This window comes from Carettochelys insculpta, chromosome 3 (assembly GCF_033958435.1).
Source record: "Carettochelys insculpta isolate YL-2023 chromosome 3, ASM3395843v1, whole genome shotgun sequence".
In the NCBI taxonomy this organism is placed as follows: Eukaryota; Metazoa; Chordata; order Testudines; family Carettochelyidae; genus Carettochelys; species Carettochelys insculpta.
The window spans coordinates 6463853-6490148 of NC_134139.1; the positions used below are offsets into that span (position 1 = coordinate 6463853).

At 39.9% G+C, this 26296-nt stretch overlaps 1 protein-coding gene across 3 annotated transcripts in view; it reads left to right on the forward strand.

Annotated features, from left to right (window-relative positions):
- The window catches only part of RALGAPA2 (Ral GTPase activating protein catalytic subunit alpha 2), a 377942-nt gene that overhangs the window by 317990 nt on the left and 33656 nt on the right, over window positions 1–26296 (forward strand). For all 3 annotated transcript variants that reach the window (XM_074989296.1, XM_074989298.1, XM_074989297.1), the window contains one exon: window positions 19082–19203. In XM_074989296.1, coding sequence (XP_074845397.1) covers window positions 19082–19203 — 122 coding nt within the window. The remainder of the gene's footprint in view (window positions 1–19081; window positions 19204–26296) is intronic.

Consider the following 26296-nt stretch of genomic DNA (forward strand, 5'->3'; position numbering starts at 1 on the left):
CTGTACTATTGGCTCTCCCCACCTCTGCCCTATTCCCTGCAATGATTTGTGCTCCCTACCACTCATGCATGCCAAAAAATCACACTAAGCTTAAAATAATAAGTTTATTTTGGGTGGAAGAGAGGTTTAAGTGGGCATGGAAAAGAAGTGGGGTCAAGGTTGATGGCCATTTGGGCTGTAGTGGTAGGCTGCCTTTGCCTGCCCCCCCCCCATGTTTAGGGACTCTGATGATGTGGAGGAGGGCAACCTCTCTTCAGGGTACTCTGGGAAGCAGTGAGCAGAGCCTGCAGTGCTATGTTGGGAGCCCCTCTGCAGCTCCATCATGGAGTGAAGGATCTCTGTTTGGTCACTCACAGCCATGATGAGTTTCACTGCGTTTTCCGTATGCTTTGCTGCTTGCTCTCTTGGGAAGTTAAGCGTATTCTGCTGCTACTCTGCTGTACTGTGATGTCACTGTGCTGTCTGCCTTTTTATGTCACTGATTTCTGCTTCAGACCACTCAGTGTGCTGCAGGATAAGATCCTGCTTGCACCTGTAGTGCTTTCTTGGCCTGTCTTCCACGCTAGGCATGACCAGTGGAAAGTGAAGGTAACAACTGAGGTACAATTCACACTAAGTCCTTACCCATGAAATGAATGGGTCTCTGTCTCTACTATCTGGAAATTTTCTTTTTGCAAGGCCATGTAAGGCTTATTAAGGATGGCATTCAAGGCATGCATTGTTCAAGCCTTCATTTACCACCATTTATCCAGAACATTTTGTAGTGGACATGGTAAGCTATTGTCTGCTTTACAGGTGGTGGTGGAGGGCTATAAAGGGTAAAGCCATCTGTTATCCTGCAGCAGGGGAAAGTCTTCTTTCACCTGTTCCAGGAGCAATCCTCCATTAAGTAGCAAGGACCACAGAGCCTGTCAGCCATGTGGTGAGGAGGAGGGGTGTGGAGGGTTCGATTCCAGACACATGGATGGCTGGGAGCAGAGAGCCTGCCACCCATGCGAAGGGAGAGAAACAGAACATGCGCCAGCCGTTTAGTGTGGCAATGTAAGAGGGCAGGAAGCATTGCAAAAATATCCAGTTCAAAATCCCATGCTTCTTCAGGTTGCCAAAGAAGACATTGCCCTCCTAAAACTAACAGATATTGACAAAGAAGAGCTGCTCATTCTGTGTGACCACAAGCCTGGAAAATTTGCCAAAATGATGTCATAGAATCATAGACTCATAGGGCTGGAAGGGACCTTATGAGGTCATCTAGTCCAGCCCCCTGCTTCAAGCAGGATCAACCCCCACTAAGTCATCCCAGCCAGGACTTAAAACCTCAAGGGATGGTGAATCTACCACCTCTCTAGGCAATGCATTCCAATGCTTCACCATGCTCCTGGTGAAGTAGTTTTTCTTAATATCTAACCTACACCTCTCCCTCTTCAACTTCAGTCCATTACTGCTTGTTCTGCCATCTGACACCACTGAGAACAGTTTCTCACCCTCTTTAGAGCTCCCCTTCAGGAAGTTGAAGGCTGCTATTAAATCACCCCTAAGTCTTCTCTTCTGTAAACTAAACAAGCGCAAATCCCTCAACCTATCCTCATAGGTCTTGTGCTGCAGCCCCTTAATCATTTTTGTTGCCCTCCGCTGAACCCACTCCAGCATATTCACATCCTTTTTATACTGGGGGCCCAAAACTGGACACAATATTCTAGCTGTGACCTCACCAGTGCCAAATAGAGGGGAACAACTACTCTTCTAGACCTGCTTGAAATGCTCCTCCTAATGCACCCTAGTATGCTGTTAGCCTTCTTGGCTACAAGGGCACACTGTTTATTTATATCCAGCCTTTCATCCATCTTAACCCCTAGGTCCCTTTCCGTCATACTGCTGCTGAGCCAGTCAGTCCCCAGCCTACCATAATGCTTGGGATTCTTCTGCCTGAGGCGTAGGACTCTATGCTTCTCCTTGTTGAACCGCATCAGATTTCTTTTGGGCCAATCCTCCAATTTATCCAGGTCACTCTGAGTTCTCTCTGTACCCTCCAACGTATCTACACTCTCCCTAGTTTTGTGTCATCTGCAAACTTGCTGAGAGTGCAATCCAGTGTCTCATCCAGGTCATTAATAAAGATGTCGAACAACACCAGCCCCAGAACCGAGCCTTGTGGCACTCCGCTTGAAACCGACTGCCATGCTATCTGATTGCCTGGCATGGCAAGGTATGCTACCTTGGAAGCCACAATAAGTCAGGCCGGCCTAAAAACCTGGTGCAAAAAATACAAAAGTGCCTGGATGAGGCATTCAGGGAGATCTCCAAAAATGCTAAGTGTTCCATCCCCAGAAATATTAACACACACTTCTGCACCCATACCTATACTCACCTGCAACCCACTTCTAATATTCAGAAAAAAAATACTCACCAAAGTAGCTTGGTCCTGGAGGTGCAGGGACCTACATAGAGGTGACTGGCGTAGGAGGGACCTGTGTAGCTGGGGCTGGTTCCAGCTCTAGGGCAAAGAGCTCTGGGCCATCAGGAGGAACTTCCTCGGGCCCCTGCTGGTTGCCCCCATCCTCCTCTCCATGGGCCTCTTCCTCCTGGCCCTTCAGCTCCTCTTGGATCACCCCGGACTCCAGACTAAGGACTCCACAACTGTCATAATGAACCCTGGGCAATATGGTGGGATCCCCCCTAAGAAGCACATGCAGCTGTTCATACTGGCGTTAGGTGGGTGGAGATGATCCAGATTGCTGGTTAGCTTCCCGGACTCTGTGATAGGCCTGCAGGAGATCTTTCACCTTCACCTGGTATTGCCAATGTGCAATAAGAAAAGCAAATATGGTAAACAACCAGCTTGGCTTCACAGAGAAATATTCGATGAGCTTAAACACAAAAAAGAAGCTTACAGGAAGTGGAGACTTGGACAGATGACTAGGGAAAGATATAAATATTCTACTCGAACATTCAGGAGTGCAATCAGGAAAGCCAAAGTGCAACTGGAGTTGCAGCTAGCAAGGGATGTGAAAGGGAACAAGAAAGGTTTCTACAGGTGTGTTAGCAATAAGAAAGTGGTTAGGGAAAGCATTGGGCTGTTACTGAATGGGGATGGTAATTAAGTGACTGGTGATGTACAAAAAGCTGAAATACTCAATGCTTTTTTTGCCTCTGTCTTCACAGATAAGGTCAGCACCCAGACGGTGTGTGGAGGAGGTGGACAATCTTTAGCAGGGAAAGAACAGGTTAAGAACTATGTGATAGTATCTCTCAGTATTCTTGCCCACAAGTTAAAGTAGTACAAATTGGATAAATGGACTGTAAAATGGGTAGAAAGGTGTTTAAATCAATGGGTTGTGATCAATGACTTGATATCTGGTTGACAATTGGTATCACACAGAGTTTCCCAAGAGTTGGTCCTGGGGCCACTTTTCTTCAATATTGTCATTAATGAGCTAGATGAGGGGATGGATTGCACCCTCAGCAATTTCACGGATGACACTAAGCTTGGCGGGGAAAGCAGATATGCTGGAGGCTAGGGGTAGGATCCAGAGTGATCAAGACAAATTGGAGGATTGGACCAAGAAAAATCTGAGGAGGTTTAACAAGGACACATGTAAAGTCATGCGCTTACGGCATAAGAATCCCAAATACTGCTACAAGTTGGCGACCTACTGGCTAAGTGGTAGTTCTGCAGAAAAGGACCTGGGCATTACAGTGGATGAGAAGCTGGAAATGAATCAATAACAGGCCCTTGTAGAAAAGATGGCTAATCGCATATTGGGCTGCATTAGAAGAAACATTGCCAGCAGATCTAGGGAAGTGATTATTCCACTTTACTCAATGCTGGTGAGGGCGCATCTGGAATACCGTGTCCAATTCTGGGCCTCCCATTACAAAAAGGATGTGGATGGACTGAGAAGAGTCTAGTGGAGGGCAACAAAAATTATTATGGGGCTGGAGCACATGACTTCTGAGGAGAGGCTGAGGAATTTAGGCTTCTTTAGTCTACAGAAGAGAAGAATGAGGTGGTAAGGGGGGATTTGATAGCAGCCTTCAACTACCTGAAGGGGACTTAAAAAGAGGATGCGAAGAAGCTCTTTTCAGTGGTGACAGATGCAGAACAAGGAGCAATGGTCTCAAGATGCAGTGGGAGAAGTCTAGTTTGGATATGAAGAAAAACTATTTCACCAGAAGGGTGGTGAAGCACTGGAATAGAAATGTCATGTAATCTTCATCCCTAGAGGTTTTTAGGTCCTGGCTTGCCAAACCCTGACTGGTATGATTCAGTTGGGATTGGTCCTTATGTGAGCAGGGGTTGGAGTTGATGACCTCCTGAGATCTCTTCCAAACCTATGATTCTGTGTTGTCAGAATGGAAAATAAAATAACATGGGCTACTCATTTACTGTGCTGGGCTGATTCACTTTCATATTCAATTCATTTAAAACTTCCATTCACAAAATCTGAATACATCAGTCATGTAATTTCTGCTCTGTTTCATCAGAGTGCTGCAGAAAGGAGGATCTATGCTGTAGAATTTGGCCATTTGGTTTGGAGGGAATGGGACCTTGAATATGTTGTCTCACAAATTTTATCCTAGTCCTCTATCTTGCTGTATCCTAGACTCTTATTGCTTCTGGGATAAACATTTGTCAGTTAAGAAAATGGGTTTGGTGAAGCTGTGTCTTCATGTCTTCCCAATAGCTTTTTTCTCCAATTATTAAATATGTCTCAAAAGCTTTCTAATAAAAATAAGAAAAATGGCCACTTCACAGCATCCTTGATAAGGATTTAGCCCCAGATAAGAATAGTGCTATTGGATCAGACCCAAGGTCTGACTGGTATAGTAATCCTGTCTTACAGTGTCCAGCATACTTCCAAAGGTGTGAGAACCCTGCAATTGGTAGATAAGGAGTCACCTGCCCTCCTTCTCCTTCCATAGATTCTGTAATCCCTGATATTTAGAGATTGTGAAGAAAGTCATTTTATCTACCTACCAAGTGAGATGTGCAATTATTGTGACACCAAGCTTAGATGGTAAGCAACAAATTTCATAAATCTGAAAAGGTTTTGAAAACTAGCAAAACAAATTAACACAAAATATGATTTTTTCAACACTGGCATCGTGTGTACTCCTTTATGGAGCAGAGTCATGAAAACCTACAACAGCAAGAGATAAAAAGATAACTCATTCCAGAGTAAATCTGATTGAAAAGAGTTTCAGAAATTCAAAATGGAGCAAACCAATCTAATGAATCAAATATGGTAATATGTGTTTAGAACCAACTTTAAGGATATCACTAACACAATTTCCATGGCAAGTGATAGTATGGACAGCCCCTGTTATGAGAAAAAGGGGGTTTAGGGAAACTATGCAAAATAAAGACAGCTATATCCCTCAACATGACTGTCAGAAACCTGAGCAGACCAACACAAGACCAAAATAAATGGTGGAAACCGAGGGATGTTGAGGATGCAGGAGCATAAAGAAAACTAATGAAAGAATTACTTAAAGGCTATGTCTGCACTACAGGGATCTGTTGACAGAAGTTACTGTTGGAAAATACTTCTTTTGACAGATCACAGCCACACGTGAAAGTTGCTCACTCTATCTACAGCCTGGCTACTCTCTTGACAGAATGGCCAACCAGAAGCACAGCAGACAGGTCTGCCTGGTGACCCAGAAGCCGCTTATGTCAATAGAGGGCCCCCAAGAGCATCCACATGGGTTTTTTGTTGACAGATTCTGTCAAGAAAGATGTTATGACTCACAGGTGAGAAGTAGAAGGCTGTCATGTTGACAGAACGCATTTTTGGTGTGGACACCCTGCAGGTTTTTTTGACAAAACCCTCAGTGTAGACATAGCCAAAGTTTATTCCAGTTAGTTTGTGGGTGTGATTCTGAAGGCATTGATTTTTAAACTATGAAGCTCTGCGCTTTAGGCCCTGTTTATCTTAGCTGTATCTTTATCCCTCTCTTCCTCTCTGTTCCATCCCCAAAGTTTGACTGCTATGTTCATTGCCAACTGCAAGATTTGTATGGCTGCAGGCAAGTCCATTCTCAGTAGAGGGCCCTCTATTCTTGAATTGATTTCCATATTGATTTTGATAAACCTTCCCAGTATGCTGCAAGGCCTGGTCATGGGCTTTTCTTGCTTTGAAAAGAAATATTTCATTCTCCCTAAGCACATACATAAAGTAGCAGAGACAATCCTGATCCAATATTAGTTTTTCACTTTCAGATTTATCAGCTCTTTAATAATTAGCTGCGTGTCATCTTTGACAGTAGTACACCAAAGATGGCACACTGTTTCTTTTAGAATGGCCTACTTCCAGGATTTGTGACTAATTTAGCAAATAAAAAGTACTTTTCAATTCCTAGTGCCCCCTTTCTTAAAGTCCAAAAGTAACAGCTCATTAGTCGACTTACTGAAATTTTGTCAGTATTTTGAATAAGATTAACACGTTAACAAAGCACAGGGGAAGCATTGCTTGGTAACATGTAGCCTTTCCTCCAGTTATTTATCCCTTCATGATCACCTAATGTGTGGAGCAAGCTAGATAATTAGAGAACATGACCATTGGCAGCTGTACATACACCGATGAAATGGGACAGTCACATTGTTATAATGATCTCTGTAGAAAAATGAGTTAGGGATTTGCTTTCTCTAATGATCTGGCATCTTTCTTCCTGGATCTTTGCAGTGAAACAAGTGTTACGTAAGCCTCAGCATGACAACAGGTTCCTTTCACATTTGCCTGAGAATCAGAGGTAGGGAAGGTACCCAAAAAGTGAGTTGAATAAAAGTGCAGTTGCTGGTGGAGGTGTACTTAAGTGCAAGACACTGCTTTCTTGCTGGAAAACTACTTGAGTAAAATTACACATGTGCATGCCACACCCATGTGCATCACATCTTTTTTGTACTCAGGTACCCACAAGTGAAACCAGCTATACTTTTACTCAAGGAACTTTTTGGGTACTTTTTTTTACCTCTGCTGTGAGTCAACATCTGCTCTGCATTGGCAAAACTCACAAGTGCCAGAGTCCTGCTTGTAATTTGGTTTCTCTGAGTTTATCTTCTCACTCCTGTTCCTTTAAGTGAGACATAGAGTTCACCTCACACTCTCAGTGTTATGGTCCTTCAGGGCAGAAGTAATATATGGGTGCATGGACCACCACCATCCCTGGGATGAACCGGTTGGTGGTTCTTTCAATGTAAGGGTATTGAGCACTATAAGCCTCACAACCTCACTGCAAAAAAAAACCCTAGTGGAAGCAGCCAACACATGGGCTTTCAGATTGCATTGGGGATAAGTGGTCTTTGGACCAGTGACGGTCTGTAGATAATCTTCAGTGAGGCTAGGACCTTCATTGTGCTCCCAATTCAAACTGCAGTCACCACTCATATGCCCATCCTGGAATGAGACACCCATACATTGGAACACTACACTCGACCAGGTTGGGTTCTGTAGGAATGACTTCTGAACCAGCAATAGTCCAGATATGAATGGCCTAGAACTCGCTTAAGGACCTGTCAGGTATGTCTATGCTGCAGTTAAGAACCTGTGGCTGGCCTGTAGCAGCTGACTTGCGCTAGCAGGGCTAGGATGCCTTCCCTTAATCGAAGTGCTTTTTGCCATGCAAAGACTCAGCTTTGTTCCTAGTTTGCAATGCTGTATGCTCTATTTTTGGAATTACATACATGTTAAGAACAATGGTCTCAGAGGGGTAGCTGTGCTAGTCTGTAGCTTCACAAGCAATCCTGTAGCTCCATAGAGACTAACAAATTTATTGGGTGATGAAATGGGTCTTACCCCCAAAAGCTAATAAATTTTGTTAGTCTCTGTAGTGCCCCATGACTGCTTGTTATGTGTTAAGAACAAAAGCTCCAATCTCCTTTTCATTCGCTTTCAATATTGGACTTGATTTGAAAACGCTGTAACAATGTAAGACCCTTCTTAGTTTTGATTCATGTATAACAGTTTTTAAATGACTCAACACAATTTGCATAGACATTTGTACCAGAGAATCCTGGTAGTGGAAGGGGCCTGGAGCCAACTTTCAGCGGTGCAAAGCAGAGCCAACTTCTCTTTTGAGATTCAGCAGAGTTGAATCTTCTGGGGGCACAGTGGGTTACACTGGTGTAGCTAAGTGTATTTGCACCTCTCTGAGCAAACTTTTCTTAATGTCTTTCATTGATTACAGTGGCTGGTGTCATTTCATCATATGGTATTGTAATAAACTGTTTCTCTAAGGTAACCAGAATTTTAGCAATACGGTTTCACCAGCTTTTTCCACTGTTCTCTCACTCATTAAAGTTGTTCTAAACTTACAATTCATCCCCACAAATGGCTGAAATTAGATGTTTTCAGGATTTTGAATGATTGGAAAATGCTCAACCATCCTCTGTTCAAGGTGCATGGGTGTCTTGATTATGTTGGACATGATTGATTGTTCACAAATTAGTTATTTTGAATTCTTTATTTTTTCCAACAGAGGAGTCAGACTTTCTCAAATAGGTGACGAATGTTTACTTTGATTTTTTTTAAAGTCAACAGGACAACTCCTAAAATATTTAAGATTTATGTTGAGAGATATCAAAATGTAGAGCAGAAAATATGTCCTTCAGTGAAACTTAACAGTTTCTTATGCACAACAGCAAGTTTAGTAGTTTATATTGATGTTTTCAAAGTAGGTATCAAGTATTTTATACCTATATGAGGCTGAAATATGGAAAGTCCCCGAGGCTTGAATGAATTGGTCTGAACTTTTATATTTTAATTCTAGAATTACTGATTGTTTTTGCTGTTGCTATGACATTTGTCTTTCAAAATGAGAAATCATGGCTTCATATTCTGGACATCATATGACTACAAATAAGACATTGAACCAAAGGGTGTCCATTTAAATATACATGGGATGAAATCCAGTCCCCTTTTAAATCAATGACAGAACTAGTGTTGATTTCAGTGGGCCAAAATTTCTCTCCAGGATAAAAGAGCCCTTCTGAAAGTAGATGTGTTACCATTTGAATGTTTGGAAGTTTTGAGAAATTACCTAATATTAAAGACAGGTATAGCACTGCTGTGCCTTATACCTAGTCATTTCATTCACTTGGTTGGAGAGTTAAGAATTTAAGAATGAATTGCAAGTAGGAGGCATTTAACATCTAATAATTTTAGGGTTCTGCTTTTCATTCCATTAAGGTACTCTTCTTCCAGGTGTAAACACATGTGTTTCAGATTTATCAACTTCAGAGACGAAGTAGAGGTTTGGGGTCTCCATCACAGAATTATAAAATCAGATCGAAGCCCAGAGGCGAAACTCAGAACAAAAATACGCTGGTTGTCACTAGAGCATAGGAGACTTTGAAAATCAGCACCAGCAAGTTCCACTGACTTCTGTTTAAATTTTGGGTCAGACTCTGTGAATTGAAACATCTGTTGTACTGCAACTCAATGCATTGCCAGCAAACTGCAGCAGCCGTGTTTTGTGAAGTTTGTTTTATAATATACCAGGTCTGTACACCCATAAAAACTGAAATCTTTACAAAAGCACATAATATGCGTACAATAGGCTCTAAGTTTATCCCTTAAGCAGATTTGACTGCTGAACTATGGTGATTAAAACCTCACCAGTAGGAGGTGAGGAAGGATCGTAGTACTAAGGGGGAGCTGAAGCTTGTAGAAGACTGAGTCTGCCATTTGCACTACCTTGTCAGAACAAATTCCCCCTATGTAGCACAGGTATGAGTTCATCTTTGTTTTCCAACTTTTGGTTTGTTTTCTTAATGCATAATCTTTATGTGTCACAGATGTTATGACGACTTGTCTGTCTTGTGCACAGCTACTATTACGTATTTTTCCTTTCTGATTCATTAGCATGGGGTTTCTTTATGGTTGTCCTTTCTTCTCACATTCTGAGACTGCTGACAACCAGGTTGATGGCCCTGACGTGAGGGGTCCAAATAGTTGCCATCACACAGCTGACAGGTGGGAGAGAGTGACCTCTCAACTGCACTGTGGCCAGAAGATTGGGGACACTACTTTTTCTGTAATCTGTAGACCATGTTCCTTAGATTTATGGAGGTTGGACTGTTCAGTAGGGACTCTTGTCTCTTGAAGTGAGGGAGGGTAAAATTACTGATGATATTATCACAATCTGTTTTTGATTTTATGGTGAGACTGGGAACATCTCACAAAGGAGTTTGTGTATTCCCAGGCCACAGGACTTCCAAGCCTTGCTTTCAAAAACTGTTCATGTCTTTTAATTCAGTAAGACATTGTTGCCTTTTTCCAGCTGCTTCCAGTCTGTTTCATCATCCAGAATGATTGCCTTTGAAATTAGCAATCTCTGTTCAGGCTTGGAGAAGAGATGATGTATCATGTTTTGCAAACTCTGCTTTTAAACAATATGGAGAAATCAGTGGGACAGGAGCACATTTGGAGTGAATGGTCATATCCCATTTAAGTCTTTGGCGTGATAACAGCATCTTGGCATGTCCATTCGTATGGAAGTATACTTGTATATGTGGTGGTAGCTAGGATTCCTCCATAATATTTATTTTATTTTTAATAGAACAAGTTATTTGAATAGGCTTTTTTGTCAAATTGACATATAATTTTTGTAGAGATAATTAGAGAGAGAAGTTAAAGGTAAAGAATTAGTATTTTTTTTTTCTCGGAATTATGTCATTTTATTCTTGTCTGGAAGATTGCTTGACAACTTTGTATTAGAGTTTGGACTATAACATAAAGATTAGTACTTTAGATTTCCTTCTTCTCTTTCCTACATAATATTTTTAAAATGAAAAATACAGTATGTCTAACATACAGCTTTCTGGTCAAGGTAAATGTATGTTGTATCTCATGAGATCATGTTGTCTTTTACAACTTGATTTGTAGATTTGACCATAATTTTTGGTCTGACTTTTTTTTTCTTTCTACCAGTGCTTCTAAACGCTGCTGTGGAAAATCATTTCCAAAGTATGTGGGAGTTTTATATTAAGAATGATATGTAATAAGAGAAGTAAGTTATAATGAAGATAAATTCCATTTGTGATCTTTTCTGCTGAGCAGATAACTGTACAAATAAAAGTAGCTGATAACAAAGACAATTAAAAGAACTGAAAAAAACCCCACACCTAAAGGTTGTGGATATGCATCAGTGCTATAAAAATGCAGAACTGTTACATAGTACTAGGAAATTAACGTGTTGTTCTTTCAGTGCTATGATGAAATGAATCATCTAGATCATATGATCCATCTGTTCCCAGGAGGTCTCTTTCAATGAAGGAATAGCAGTCAACAAATTATGAAGCTGTATTCCCTTTTTCATAACAAATGAAACATTTTCCCCCAAAGCACTTAAAATATATCTACCATATATTCTTGACATCCTACAGAAGAGCTGAAGCAGCCCCTGTTAAACTGGTAGTTCTTAGCACTCCTTGGACTATAACAGTGTGAACCAGAATCAGGAGCAGATAGCACTGAATATTTCAGCACATCAGAGCAGAAGCTGTATTTTTTTGCTTGAGGATGGCCACTGAATTATTCCTCTTCCTCCACTTCTAATATACAATTGTCTTATTTCATTTTAAAGTCAGTGGTATTAATCATCATTGAGAAACATACTGTATTCCTTCAGGTTATTTTTATAGACTGCTTGTGAACAGTTCTACACATTTCTGCATACAATTCCTTGTATTATTTATGTTATGATGATGGATTTGGGGACCCACTGTATTTAGGGATTGTGTAGACATATAGGAAGATAGCATTAAAAAGTTACAGCAAAAGTTTCTCACTGTTCACATCATCTATAGGTACAGCAGACAAATAGGTTGGGTGTTAGCTGCTGAAAATTAATATAATACAGGGGAAATGCTCAAAGGCACAAAGTCTCCTAAATCCCAGTGAAAGCCCAGGTGTGCTGGACATGTAGCGGCCCTTTGTACCTTTGAAAACCTCCAAAGATTGTTGCTTTGTCTAGATTTATCTAAAGAACATGTCGTTTATGAACAAGACTCGGGATGTAAACATTCATTTGAATAGTTATTAGTTAAACGATTAAATTTTTTTGTTTAACTGGTTAACTGCCACACCACCAGTGGGGAGCTGCTCTGGCCCAGCATGCTCCAGACCAGTCTGCTGTGGCCAGGGGGCTCCTTTGACTGGGTGGCCAGGCCAGTTAGCTAACGCTAACTGGATAACCTTTTATAACCCTAGGCAAGACAAACCTAGTATGGAGTGCCAGCACAGGGTCCTACATACAGGATAAATCCGTGCAGGGGTCTGCGTGCACGATGGCTGCACTCAAGTACCTCCTAATTTCGGCAGATTTAAAAATCTGTAATTGTTAATGAATATGGTTCAATTGCACCTGTTCTGTGAAAGTTGTATGCTACCAGAAATCCCCAAAAGTTTTGAGTTGAATTTATGCAGTACTGGCAGTAACTAGACCATAACTGATAACAAGCCTGTCAAGCGTATTGAGTTTCACATATAAATCACCCATCAGAATGTTTTATTTTTAAGTATGACATGATATATTTTTACAGTGCTTAGAGCAGTAAGATGATTAGGAACATAAGGTTGTGTGCTTACGCTTTATGTTGAAATCATTTTTATGGTCCCTGATTTGTTGCCTTTTGGTAAACCCCTAAAATTTATATCCATATTAGTTTTCATTAACTTGGTGTTGTGGTGAATCTCTTTTTAAAGAACAATTTCTGGCCTTTGTGAGACAATGTAAGGTGGTTGCTGAATAAAATGTAAAACTACATTTATATTTTGGACCTGCAGTTCCAGTGTGTTCTAGTCCCCATTTATTTTTGTAAGGCACAGTATTTGCTAGTACAGTAGTCCCTTGAGTTATGTGAGGGTTGCATTCCCCCACATCCTCACATAACTCAAATTTCACGTAAGTCGGGGGCCACATTTTCACCAGCCAAACGCATGTTCTGCAGCTGGGGAAGCAGCAGGAGCACCTGGAGCTCCTTTTGAAAAGTAAATCTTGGAGTTGGCAGGGGGCGCTGGGGAGGATTAAGCTTGCTGGTAGATTGGGGCCATGGGAGGGGGTCGAGGGGCTAAGCCTGGGGTGGGTTAGGGCTGTGGAAGAGGTGCAGGGGGGTTAAGCCTGGGGTGGGTTACAGCCATGGACGGGGGTTGGGGGGCTAAGCCTGGGCTGCGTTAGAGCTGCAGGGGGGTGGGCAGTGGAGTTGAGCTGGAGCCATGCACGGGGTGGGTGGTGAGCCAGAGCTGTGCTCAGGTGGTGAGCTGGGCTGCGGGAGGTTGAACTGGGGGGGTCATTTTAAACCAGGGCAGGAGGGTTGAGCCAGGGCCACATGTAGGGGGTTTCAACCAGAGTCAGGGGGAGTTGACCCAGAGCCGCATGTGGGGGTGGTGAGCTGGGTGGCGGGGTCTGGAGTTAAACTGGGGCTGGGGGATGGGGTTGAACCAGGGTCTTGCGGGGCTGTGGGGGTTGAGCCAGGGTCGTGGGGAGTGGGATTTTGAATTGCACCTACCTCGCATTAATGCAAGTTAAGCACAACTCGAACGTACACATTTAGAGGGTTTACTGTATTTTGTTTTTATTGTGTACTTTATTTAACAAAGATGTTTTAGCTTCTCAGTATTCAGTGAAAAGAACAACTGAAATACATATCCATGTTCCAACACTTGGGTGGGGTTTGACTGGCTGTTAACCACATTCTTATCTGGTGTATTTTTTAAATATGAGTGCAGTGATTCCCCTTCTGGTGATTTTACATGGGAACTGTGGCAGAACGCTTCAGAGTATTCAGGAACAAAGAATCAGCTTCTATTAGCATATGTGGCTTGATTCTGCATTATTAGAATCAATGGGAGTTTTGCCATTGATTTGGTTGAAAACAGGATCACAGTGATTAGGATAGAAATCAGATGGCAAAACTTTAACACAGCCTTTTTGTCTAGTTGTTGCTATTTCCAGTAATGCAAAAATCGTTGCATCTGTTGTTTTTACCACTGCTAATTCTAAAGGTGTACATCAAAAGACATGCTGTGGTCACTCCTCAACTAAGCTGAGAAATTAAATTTAATGACCAGCATATATAATGGTTAGTGTGGATGGGTGACAGATATTACCAGACAGCTGCTCTTTGGCACTGGAGTCTTAAGTTGCAATCAACAAAACAAATAAAAGTTCAGCATGCTTTTGTATGTTTTCTGTATCCTGTAAGTTGCAAAATGGACATAAGGAAATATCACACAATAGATTGTCCCTAGTCTTGTCTACAATAACCACTGGCCAGATAATCAACTCTGGGGGTTATTCCTTCAGAGGAACCTGGAAACTCCATGTTTGGTCTGTGACATTTCTTCCTAATTTCTTGCAGTTGGAGAGTGGATTAAACGAACTGGCTGATTCCCGCCCCCCAGAGGAATCATCACAAGGGGATTCATCTGCCACCACACTACCTCTCAGCCTATCCACTAGCCTTATACTCTGAATTCCCCTCTTAGGTTGGAATTCAGACCAGTGGTGGGAACCCTAACAGGTTTATGCTGATAGTTTGGGTAGGGTGTGAACAATTTTTTTGGTTTTTTTTGGACTGTCTAGCCCAGTAGGGTCCTCATCTGTCACTGGGACACCTACGCACTACCCCAATGCACTTAAGTATATTATGGTCAGTCAGTCCCTCTATGCCCTATCCATGGACCCCCATAGAATTTAACCCTGGGTTTTCATAAAAATAGTGGCATGTCAGCAAGGTTATGCATGAGGTGGGTAAATGTTTACACTTACATTTTATACTGAACTGCTGTCTTGAATCCCTTTATTTCTAAAATGAGACTTAAAAGTCTGATGATCTGCACCTGTAATGAATTCAGAGCCAGGGTGAGTTTGTGAGATCAGAACATTCAGATTCTGCTTTGGGTAAGTATGTTCTGCCTGCCTCAGTTCCCATGGCAGTTTCATTTCTAATGCAGTAGGATCACTGTTTTCTGAATATCACTTTTACAAACAACTGGTTATACAAACCATTTTTCCTGCTCAGGAGATGGAGGAAATCATACCACAAATGAACTCTCAGGACCTGGCCTGTGCTGGACGAAAGAATTTGCTGGACAATGGAATGTCCATATTTTCTAGCACATTACCAACACTTTCACTGTTTACTGGGTTCTTACAAGACATTTAGGGTAAACTGCAGTTAAATAACAGCACAGAACACTGAAAGCCAAGACTGGTGGCTGTAAACAAACTTTAAGGGACCACAGAAACTTGGCCTCACCCATGATAAGTGGTCATCCAGCTGACTAAAATTATACCAGATTTCGGAGTTTGCTGGATGCATGTGTTCTGGATTAGAGAGGTTCAACCTGTACTGCTAATGAACAAAGCCAACATCCCTTCACATCTGATACCTTCAGTGCATAGGAAATTACTTTGCAGTGGTTTGAAGAAAAGGAAGATAGCAGTAGAGTATGTCCTACTGCAGTTCATGCACCAGATCTACGTAAGATGTTCAATAAGGTGATAAAATTGGGGTGGTTCAAGTACTGCACATGTGAATCCTACTTCTGGTGTATTTTCATTAGCAGTGCCCAGTGTGGGTCAACTCGAACTGCCCCTCCCAAGGGCACTAAGAGCACGGTGACCCTGAACCACTAAAGGCTGAAACAACGTTAATGTTCCTTGTAAAGTTATTTGTAAGTTATGATTGTATTTTTTAACTTTTTATTACAGCAATGGTGCAAGATGATGTGAACATACTATATTTTATATTATATATTCAAGTTCAGTTTAGTATTCAATGTCTAAAGAGTCTGGCTTACTGGATAAGGAGCCCTCCTCCTCTAAGCATGTTAGAAAGATTACTGATCTATGAGAGGACATTCTCTTTCTTTACATGAATGCTTCCTTTGCTTAAGAGCTTTTCCTCAGGGACCTTGTCAAAGGCTTTCGGAAAGACTAAGTATGCTATTTCAACTAGATCACCTTTATCTAGGTTCTTGACCTCAAGAATTCTAATTGATTGGTGAGGCATGATTTTGAAAATCCCAGTCTATGTGCTTAGATATTTTGTTTTGGAGAAAATTTCTCTGAAAACAGACCCATTTATCTATTTGCTAGAATTATCTTTATTTAAAGAGATGTATTGTCAAATTGCTCTACATAATACTATATGCTATCATTAATATTCCTCCTATAGTCTCCATTCAAATAAATAGGATTTTTACCTCCCACCTCAGCCATCATTTTAAGTGACCTTGCTAAAATGCTTTTTGTATTCAGACTGTCTTTACAAGTATTTTTGCACATTTAAAATAGTTAACCGTGAATTCAGTTTATTTTAATTTAATCATTTAATACTTCCTAGTTTAGGCTACAAGTGAAAATGAATTTGATCATTGTCTATTCCCTAGTGGACTTCTGTCTGCAACACACAAATCACTACATCTTGGCCCTCTGGGTAGTATTAAATTGGAATAAAAATATGTTAAATTTAAGAATAAAATGCATGAGAACAGTCATGTGGGGAAACTTTTATAATTCTGACCCCACGATGCATGGATTGAGCTACAGGTAATGCTTTTAGTCTTTCACAGGCAAGACATTCAAGTGCAAATTGTTTGGTTTTGGGTTGTTTTATTATTTTTTTAAATGAAAACTCCCTTTTATGCCTTTAAAAAATGTTACATCTTTTTGTAAATCTCAAGATCTTTGTTTAGTCTGCATAAAAATATTATTTGTAATGTTGCATACTGTAAACTAATGGACATATTATCTCTGCCTTTTGATATGTTAGAGATATCTTCTGCCTCCTAAATAAATGTGTGCATAATTCATTTTATTATAAATTAACAAGCAAGGGCCTCCTCTTGCTATCTTGCCATGCAATACTTAGCAAAAGACATAGGAACTTCTGTTTTGTTAGCAATGGTTTATTTCATTGTATGCTTATGTGTTAGATGTGCAAGGCCTTTCATTAAACAGCAGGATATTATTAGGCATAGCCTTTATGGTGTATCTGCCTTGTTTAAACTTGGCCCACAAGCAGACTGCAGACTAAAAGGGTGAGCAATGAATTGAGAGTTGATGGCAGGCCCATAGAGGTCCTAAGGCTCAGGTGGTTGTCAGCCATAAGTTTAGCTTAGCTCTTTCAGTAATTTGTCACGCCTTGGTCTGCTCCTGCTGCGCCAGCACGTGCCAGCTTAGTGTCAGAGTGCCTGTTCGCCAGACGGCCACTCAGGCCTAACATCCTGCTGTTAACAGGACCAGCGGCTTGCTGTGGCAGTATGGAATACAGAGCCTTGGCAACAGCCAAGTGCTGTGCAGAATAAGCATGTTCATAATGAGATGTGAATGGCATCAGTCAGTCCCTTTAGAATAGGGGCTAGGCGTGTGCCTCCTCTCTTAGGAAGTTTGGCAGCCTATTCATTACCAAGAGTCATCAGGAGTTCAGCCTATAATAGCAAAGCAGCCCCAAATACTCAGCCTAATACTTGTGATGTCAGGAATGTGTTCTGCTGGGCTTTAAAAGCAAATCAGTAAATAAAATTGTCAGCAGGTGCCATCTCTGAAACACTAAGTATTCATTTATTTCATCAGTTTCCCAAGTAAGTTTATAGAAGGGTTTAGCTTACATGTATCTGTCTCCATTAGCCTGAAAATCTTTCTAAAATGTCTTTTAACCTCAGTGACAGCAGTAACTTGCATATGATTAAGCCATAAATACATTAACTATCCCCACTGAGCTAGAACACAAAAAAGCTAATGCTGGATTATTTTACTCTGACTTGAAAAGAATGTTCAGTCATTTTTAAAGTTTCATACTCGTGTAGCAGAAACTACAAACATGCACCTTGGCACACTTGTAGTGAGTAATGTAGACATTTCAATTAAAAAAAAAAATCAAGTGTCCTGTGTAATATTGAGTCACTGGTGTTATTTCATCTTCTCATAATTTGGTAGTTATGAATTGGCACCTTCTCTTACTTAACGCAATCTCATAGAATTAGAATGCTTTTCCACATGACAAAAACAGAATGAAGATCTGAATACTTTTTTTTCTGCTAACGAGGAAATGCGAAATGAGATGTCATACTGGCTTCTTAAAGTATTGAAGTGTTGATTCATAAAGTCATATGTGAGTTTCTTCAGCCCATTGTAGATTTGTTTGAGACATTATCCTGTTATTGGAAATGCATGATTCACCTTCTGAGAAAACAGAAGCTGCACACAAAAGGAAAAGATTTGCTTTCTCCACTGTGGAAAGCTGCTGCAAGCAGGGGTCCTATTAAGACAGCTGGAAAGTTGCTTCAGCTTGTTACGCTTGTAAGTTTTATTGGTGACTGGTTTTTGATTACACATTTGAATGCTGCATGTTCCACGTTGCTGAGTTTTAATTAAAAGGCAATAGTCTTGGTTTAGATTGTTTTGTTGCCTGTATTACGTAGACTGTACTGACTACAAGGGCATATTTTATTAATATATGTAATTTTTTGGTACATCTGAAGATACCTTCTACAGAATAGCTTCAATGTAAGCTTTGCGTGCCAAGGAAGCTTATTTGATGCCGTAAACTTCCTTACTTAATGGGATGCTCAGTTTCATCTGTTCTTTCCCTTTTCCTATAACCTGTGCGCCTCATTAATAATTTTTGATAAGATGAAAAGAATAATTGTAATGCAAATATTGTTTATCAGAAGCATGTGACAGCATTTCTTTTGACATTGTGGTTTTTCACCTTAAAAATATAGCATTTTTATTTCCAAAGAACATACTTCCAGGGTCTTTGTTTTCATTTCCACTAACTTCAGAGATCACTTGGATTCAGTCACCAAGCCATGCCTTTTGCAATAATGATATTTATACCGAACCTGAAAATATTATTGATATGGTAAATAATTTCAAAAAGTACAGCATTACAACAATTCAGTGCTTATTTTTAGAAATCTTAAATATTTTAAGAAATGTTGAAAGGTCTGTTTTTCACTCCAGTGATGTAGCTCTCTGCGTGTGTTTGTATGGATTGAATTGTTAGCATTCTAAAACATTGTGTAACAGCATTTAATTTTGCATGTGCATTTCCTTAACCTGATTATTGCAGTTATGAGGAAAGAGCTCTGTATCTTGAAGCAATAATCCAGAATCACAAAGAAGTAATGACATTTGAGGATTTTGCAGCTCAGGTCTTTTCTCCCTCTCCTAGCTACTCTCTCAGTGGAACTGGTGAGTCTCTGTACGTTATTCTTCTGTTTAGCACTAAGAAGCACTTGAGCAGCAGATGTACGCCTGTTTTTCGTAGATAAATGCTTGCAAATTTAAGAAGAGCATTCTCCCTCTGAATCAACTAATGAATATCAAAAGGAATGATGACATTCATTTTAATTTGTTTTGCATCAGAGCTATTCACTCAGTTCCTTTCTTCAGCCTATCCTGTTAACCCCCGAATCTAGCAAGGTTAATGAACTTTCTCTCAGTAATGTGCTCTGGTTCATTCAGGAGTGTGGGTTTCTTGCTGAGCTGGGAATATGTTGTTCAAAAGCTATGCCTGAATCAGTGCTTACTTATCGAAAAATAGTTCCTCACAGTAGAAGCCGTTGCTACTAATGCTAAATGAGGATTATGCTGCTGAGATACCAGGGTCAGGGATTAATGCAGAAGAAATGTAAGGATAGTGTTCGGTTAGAATATTATAACAGTAATACAGTTATGCTAACATTTTCCTTCAAATACGTGATATATGTGTGCACAACTTTCATACTTCCTGCCAATGTTTGGATTCGAATCTCTAAGTCTTTCTCAACAATTATTCGTCAATTTTATTGAAAGATGGAAATTAGTGAATAGCTTCTTTACATCATAAGATATTAAGTTAACTTATGAGGTCAATAAGATACCAGTTGCTGCTTTGTCATTTCCATTATTCTTGATAAATCAGTTTTAAAGGGAAACCTTAGTTCTGAAGAGTAGGTTTCTAGGACCCTCCGGATTTATTTTCCTCTCTTGTGGAAAAGTATATGGTCATTGCCTGGTGAATTCCTTAATAAATATTCCTTAATCCCTTCTTTGCATCCATTGGGTGTACACTTCCTAATTATTTCATGATACTCTCTTGGGCTGTTTAATAGATTATTTCAAATCTTTATGAACGTTTCAGCACATCTGCTTTATTTCCCTTTATTCTTCCTTGTTAACAAATATCTTCCATCTAAACTGAAAAATTGAGGAAGAAATTAAATTTACTGAAATAAATCACTTACAAATAAAATCAGCCATGCATCATTGTTTAACGTTACTGGCTCCAATCCTTGAGCTTTCAGAGCTTTGTTAGGAGATAAGAGGTATATGCATGTACTTGTATTGGTCGCCAGTAGCAGCAGGCAGAAGGCTTTGGAGATAAGCAAGCTGGCAGAAGTAAAGGGGAACCAGTGCTATTTACATAATCGGGCCTCTGCTTCCTGGAGAGGCGTCAAGAAACACAGGGATGGCCTCTATTGATCTTTGTTGAACTGGAATACTAAACAACATTAGAAAAGCTTATAACTTAAAGCTTTGATTAATGTTTTCTACATTAAAAAAGTAGAACAGCTGTGAATTAAATTCTTTTTTATACCCTGCCAAAACTCAGAGACAAAAATTTATCAATTTCAATAGAAGTATAGATTTCATACCCAGGTTTTTTAGAAACTTTGAGTTCTTTATCTGTTTAGATGTCAGCAAATAAAAATACAGTCATCTTGGCAGAATTTTAAAATACTTTCAGCATATTTAATTGTCTTCATCAATCTCCCATACTACTGTTTCAACACATTTGCATACATTATTTGGTCATCTTATTCTGATCAAATCAAGCATAACTAGAAAAGACATTTCTGTGGAGTAACTTCCTAAATTCTATAATATCTGTTATATACAAAACATTTAAAGATCAATGTAAATTGTTCAAAAGTGGCTAAATAATTAAATACTAAAATAATTTTCTTTTATGTGATTTTATTTTTCTTAAACAGAATTTGTCTTAAGACTCAGATCCTGATTTTTCAGCCATCTAAAGTTTGGGTTCGGATTTCAGTGTACCCAATTATAATGAGAGGCACAAAATTCAGATCCAGGCTTGACTTTAGAAGCATCCCCTGCTGGTCTCCCTTCTTCCCCTCCAAGATTTCAAGTTGTTCTGACTGAGCAAATCTTTAGTCTACTCAATATTACAAGATAGTTAATACCCAATTGAAAAATGTGTTGTAATTAGAGAATGTTGGAAGAAAAACATAGCAAACTGTACTTGAGATACATTTCATTTATGGGCTTTAGCAAATTCTAAACCGTAAGGTTTCACACAATGTATTAGAAGAGATTAATTTCATATTTTTGAAATAGAAATTTCTGGATTAGACAGCTTCTTGAATCATGGAAATTACTTGTCATATTAGACTTTACAAAGATATGTGTATCCATGAGAATTTCCCTATTTCAGGGTTAAAAGAAAATCCTTCCATATTTTTACCTATTATGACTTACTTTTTAAATTGTTTAATGTCAGGATTACTATGATTCCTATTATAATTAGATTTCAGGATTGTGCACTCTTAGACTTTGTCAATATTGAAACCGGATAGAACCAGTGTAATTCCACAATTGTTGTTCATGCTGAATAGTCCCAGGGCTCAAGTACTAAGGTAGGTCCTGATTCTGCAAAAAGATCTATACCACCCTCTCCCCCCACCCTCAGACACACCAGAAGTTAGAGGAGGTCAGCATGGACACAGTGGTCTGCTACACACATCCCCCGTAAGATCAGGGACATTTAGAGTAATACAACTTTTCCACCATCGTGTTTTAGATTAGTATTTTGCAGCAGATTTTCCATTTACCAGCTCAATATATAAAACTATGAATCAGGACAGTGTACAGGGCAGATGTGGAATATTTTGATCCCTCATGAAATGGTATTGCCATCCCTTGAAAATGAAAAAAAAAAAGCACATTAAATTCATTTTGATGAGTTGACACCCATGTATTCATTCACATGAATGGCAGGAAAAGAAGAGTGGGTTTGTTTTGTGAACTGTTCCCAGAGCAGTTTGAGTGCAAGCAAATACAAGTTGTGATAATTTCAGCTGGTAAATACTGAGTGCTGTACTTATTAGATACACTTTCAACTATCCATCATGTCTTATGTAGTTCAGAATTTTGCTCTGTTTACATGTGTACATGGCACAGGGTGGCTGTTCCATTTGTGTGGAAGCAGCATTCTTCCATTTCTGAAATGTGCCACATGTTGATAAGATCTCAGGTTACACAGAAGGGGATTACCCATCCCAAAACAGAGAAATGAAACCTGCAAAGAAAAGTGGAACTGCCCAAGGCAAGCCCGTCTATCTCTCCCTCCCCTACCCCGCCAAGCCGCAAGCCAAGTGGAAAAATTGACCCTGAACAGCTTAAGCTTTCATGGTGAATTTAGGGCCCATTCTTCCCCCATCCTATCTTCAACATCACCAGATCATAATCCAGGATCACTTTCTGTATATATTCACAATCCCAGGAATCAGTGAGTAGTACAGTTTTATTGTATCTATGATTTTAAGCAGTTAATGTAATATAAGATTTAAAAAGCATCCTGTCATTAGGGCAGTGAAAATACAGCCATTAATAACATATTCAATTTGTATATTATTATTAATGACCTTTTATTAATTGTGGTTTCATGTTCTGTGACATAATTTCAGACTACTAGCAAGTAGCAAACTGCTGCTAAATGAATTTTGCATCCAGACTCCCATCTGACATGGATTATAAATTGAGCACTGACTTATACGCCCATCCTGCAAATGTTTATGGAGATGCTTACCTTTCTCCATGGGAGGACTGATTTCCATAGCTTTTTGTAGGACCACTGCCATTAATTCTTCATAAGTAATGTTAGCTCTCTGTGCATTTTAGACACCAAACATGCAAATGTAAGGCAAAGTGAACACCTCTGAACTCACTTATGGGAAATGCAGATTTAGGATCAAAAAATCAGAATAAGGTATTTTATTGCTAAACAGGCACATTACGTGCTTTATTTTAATTAGGCCACGTATAAGAGTCAACCCAGGAAGTCCTCAGTAATCCCACAGTATTTAATTATTCTTATCCTGTCCCTTTGCATATTTTTGCCCTTTAAAGGGTGTTCTTAATTACAATATTTTCTTCTTCTTCCTCTTGTCTCCCGTTGCCAGAGGAAAAATAGTAATAATTAAAAAAAAACCCTTTATTGGACAAAATACTAGTACTCTACACAAACTCCAGAAAGTGTAACTTGATGGTGCATCCTTTCAAACAAACAATCCTAAGTGGTCAATATATATGTACTAACAGGTGCATAAAATATGCATTCAAGTCTAATTGCCCTTGTTGATGAAATAACCAGAGTAGAAGACAGAAAGCCTGATGATGGTTTTTATTCGTTAAAGATGGAAACATTTGAAAGGTCTAGTAATGGGAATCAATTCTTTTAAAATAACAGTTCCTTCAGAAAGAGCTGTGTGCTGCACATTTGGATACTCATCATGGTAGTATTCAACTGACACGAGAATCCAAGAATTGCATCTGCAAGCATTCTTTTAATATTGTAGACTTGCAGTTGATTCTTGAAAGGGTTAATTGGAATGGGCACACTTGACTGCTGAGAGGACTGATCTAATCACTGCCATATCCAAGTGCATCTGTTCACCACCATGAGGTCATTTTTGTGCATGCTAATGATTTGGAAAATAAAGCATGATGCTTGACATTATCAGAAGGGGTATAAATAGTGTAAATCTTTACTTTTTAGTAGCTGATGTCTATTGCAGAATGAAAACAAAGACAAATGAATCTCAGATTGCACTTTTTTTAGGCGGTCGTTATTTATTGTCACTGGACTAACAGGAAGACTATATAGGAAAACTGTGGCACCTAGTAATATATGTTGATAAATGGGTTCTTTTATGAGTATTGTAGCATTGCCCAGCAATGGAATTGTAGATGTTTCCAGCATTCCCAGGGTTTTAAGACTATAGAATTCTTGTAGGTTTGTTTATGGAAGTTTGAAACTTGGCAACCAGGTTGCTCCATTGTTTTATTGTGTTTTGTTTAAAAATGATACAAAAGAACTAACTTTCTCTTATCTCTGGAATGTGTAGTAAAAAAGGTGTTCCCTGCCCAAGATGTAGTTACAGATTTTTAACTACCTTGTGCTAACTATAAAGCTTTCATTGATCCCTTTTGTTATTTTAAAGGCAAAGAAACATTCAGTACAGACGTGTTATTTAAAAAAACACATTTTATAGTCTTGATTTCCTTTGTACTCCTAGCTGTTCATTGTGAACACTTTGACTGTGTCTACATTTGCTTTCCTCTTTTGAAAGAGCAATGCAAATGGGGTAAATTGAAAATGCAAATGAGGCACTGATTTGCATATCTTGTGCTTCATTTGCATAATCTCTTTTCAGAAGAGATTCTTTTGAAAGAAAAAAGCACTGTGGATGGGGCTCTTTCGAAAATAAACACCACTTTCGAAAGAACCCTTCTTCCTGAAACAAAATAGGAAGAAGGGTTCTTTCAAAGATGGGATTTATTTTCAAAAGAGCCCCTTCTACACTGCTTTTTTCTTTTGAAAGAATTGCTTCCAAGAGATTATGCAAATGAAGCACAAGATATATAAATCAGTGCCTCATTTGCATTCCTCTTTCAAAAGGAAGCATTTGAGGATGGCTGCAGGTGATTCATACTTGCAATGCCCAGGCTGCAAGACTGTAAAATTGAAGAGTAGACATTTGGGTTCAGACTGGTTCCTTAACCCTGGGATGCTCCCAGTCCCAGGGTGATAGTGACTTCCTATACTGCATTGGAGATAGGCCCACTTTACACCACCATGCAGCAGTTTGACATTTTCTGCTCACTAAATAGGCAGAACTAGAATTGCCTGGGGGGCTGGAAGTGTTGCAGACTGGAGTGCTGTAACATAAGAATCATATCTAGGCCTGGCCTGATTTGTGCTTGGATCACTCCTGTACCATCAATCCTTCAGTTTTAAACACAATTTTTATCTCCAAATGTAGAGAAAACATAAAATATTACAATTAGTGTAGTCTTGAAAAGTCTAATTGAACTCAGTTTCGGTGTGTGTATAGCTCAGGGCAATATTCTGGGTTTCAGTCTGTGCATCTGGTAGGGAGGAGCAAAATCAACCTCTCAAGGGTCCCAGTTGACCCCTGTATGCTTTGCCAGAAACGAGGAGTAAGAAAAGTCAATGGGAAAAGCTCTCCTGTTGACCTTCTTCAGCAAGGACAGCAAAGAAAGCCAAGCTCAGATATGTCGATTCCACCTACATACTTGTCGTAGCTAGAATTGCATATCTGCAGTCAACTTTCTTTGCATTCTAAAAATTATTGGGTGCAAGGAGGTTGGTCAGTGATAAGAGGGAGATTCCCAGAATCATCAGAATAGATACCTGAAGCCTTGAGAGTAGACAAGAAAAGAAATTTTGTGTAAACCCGGACAGAGGCTGCTTCTACTCTCTCTCTCCCCCGTTGGAGGTGGCATGGTAATGAGGCAATTCTAAGCAGGCTAATGAGGCACTAATGTGCATATTTAGCGCCTCCTTAGCATAATGGTGGCCACACAAATTTCTAAGTGCAGACTTCGAATTGCAGATTGATAGTGAAGATGGGGGCAGCTTTGAAATAAGCAGCTGACTTCAACATTCCCTTACTCCCATCTAGTTTTGTGGGCGTAAGGGAATGTCGAAGTCGGGGGGGGCGGGTGCTTATTTCAAAGCTGCCTGCATCTACCATGTCAATGTGCAATTCAAAGTCTGCAATTTGAAATGCACATGACTGCTATTATGCTAATGAGGTGCTGAATATGCACATTAGTGCCTCATTAGCCTGCTTAGAATTGCCTCATTGCCATGCCACCTCCAATGGGAGAGTGAGAGTGTAGAAGCAGCCAGAGTTTCCCAAATTTACTTACATATTTAAGAGTTAGTTGCTAAGTCCTGTACGAAACTTGAGCCCAAGCCTGCCTTACCAAAGACTATGCGTAACTTTTATAGACCCCTGAGAAGGTGTGTCATCACCTGAGGTGCTTTGCCCTATATAGACTCCAAATTACATACTCAATAAAGTCATTGTCTCACCATGTAAAGTGCTGTGTGCCTAAAGCACCCTGGTGGCTCCAGATTAGGACACAGTAACTAGAACAATTTAGTAGCTATCTCCATTGCTCCCAATTCCCTTGTGGATCCATACCTCTCGCTTCAGGAATATGGTGTTGGTACCCTTATTTTAGCTCT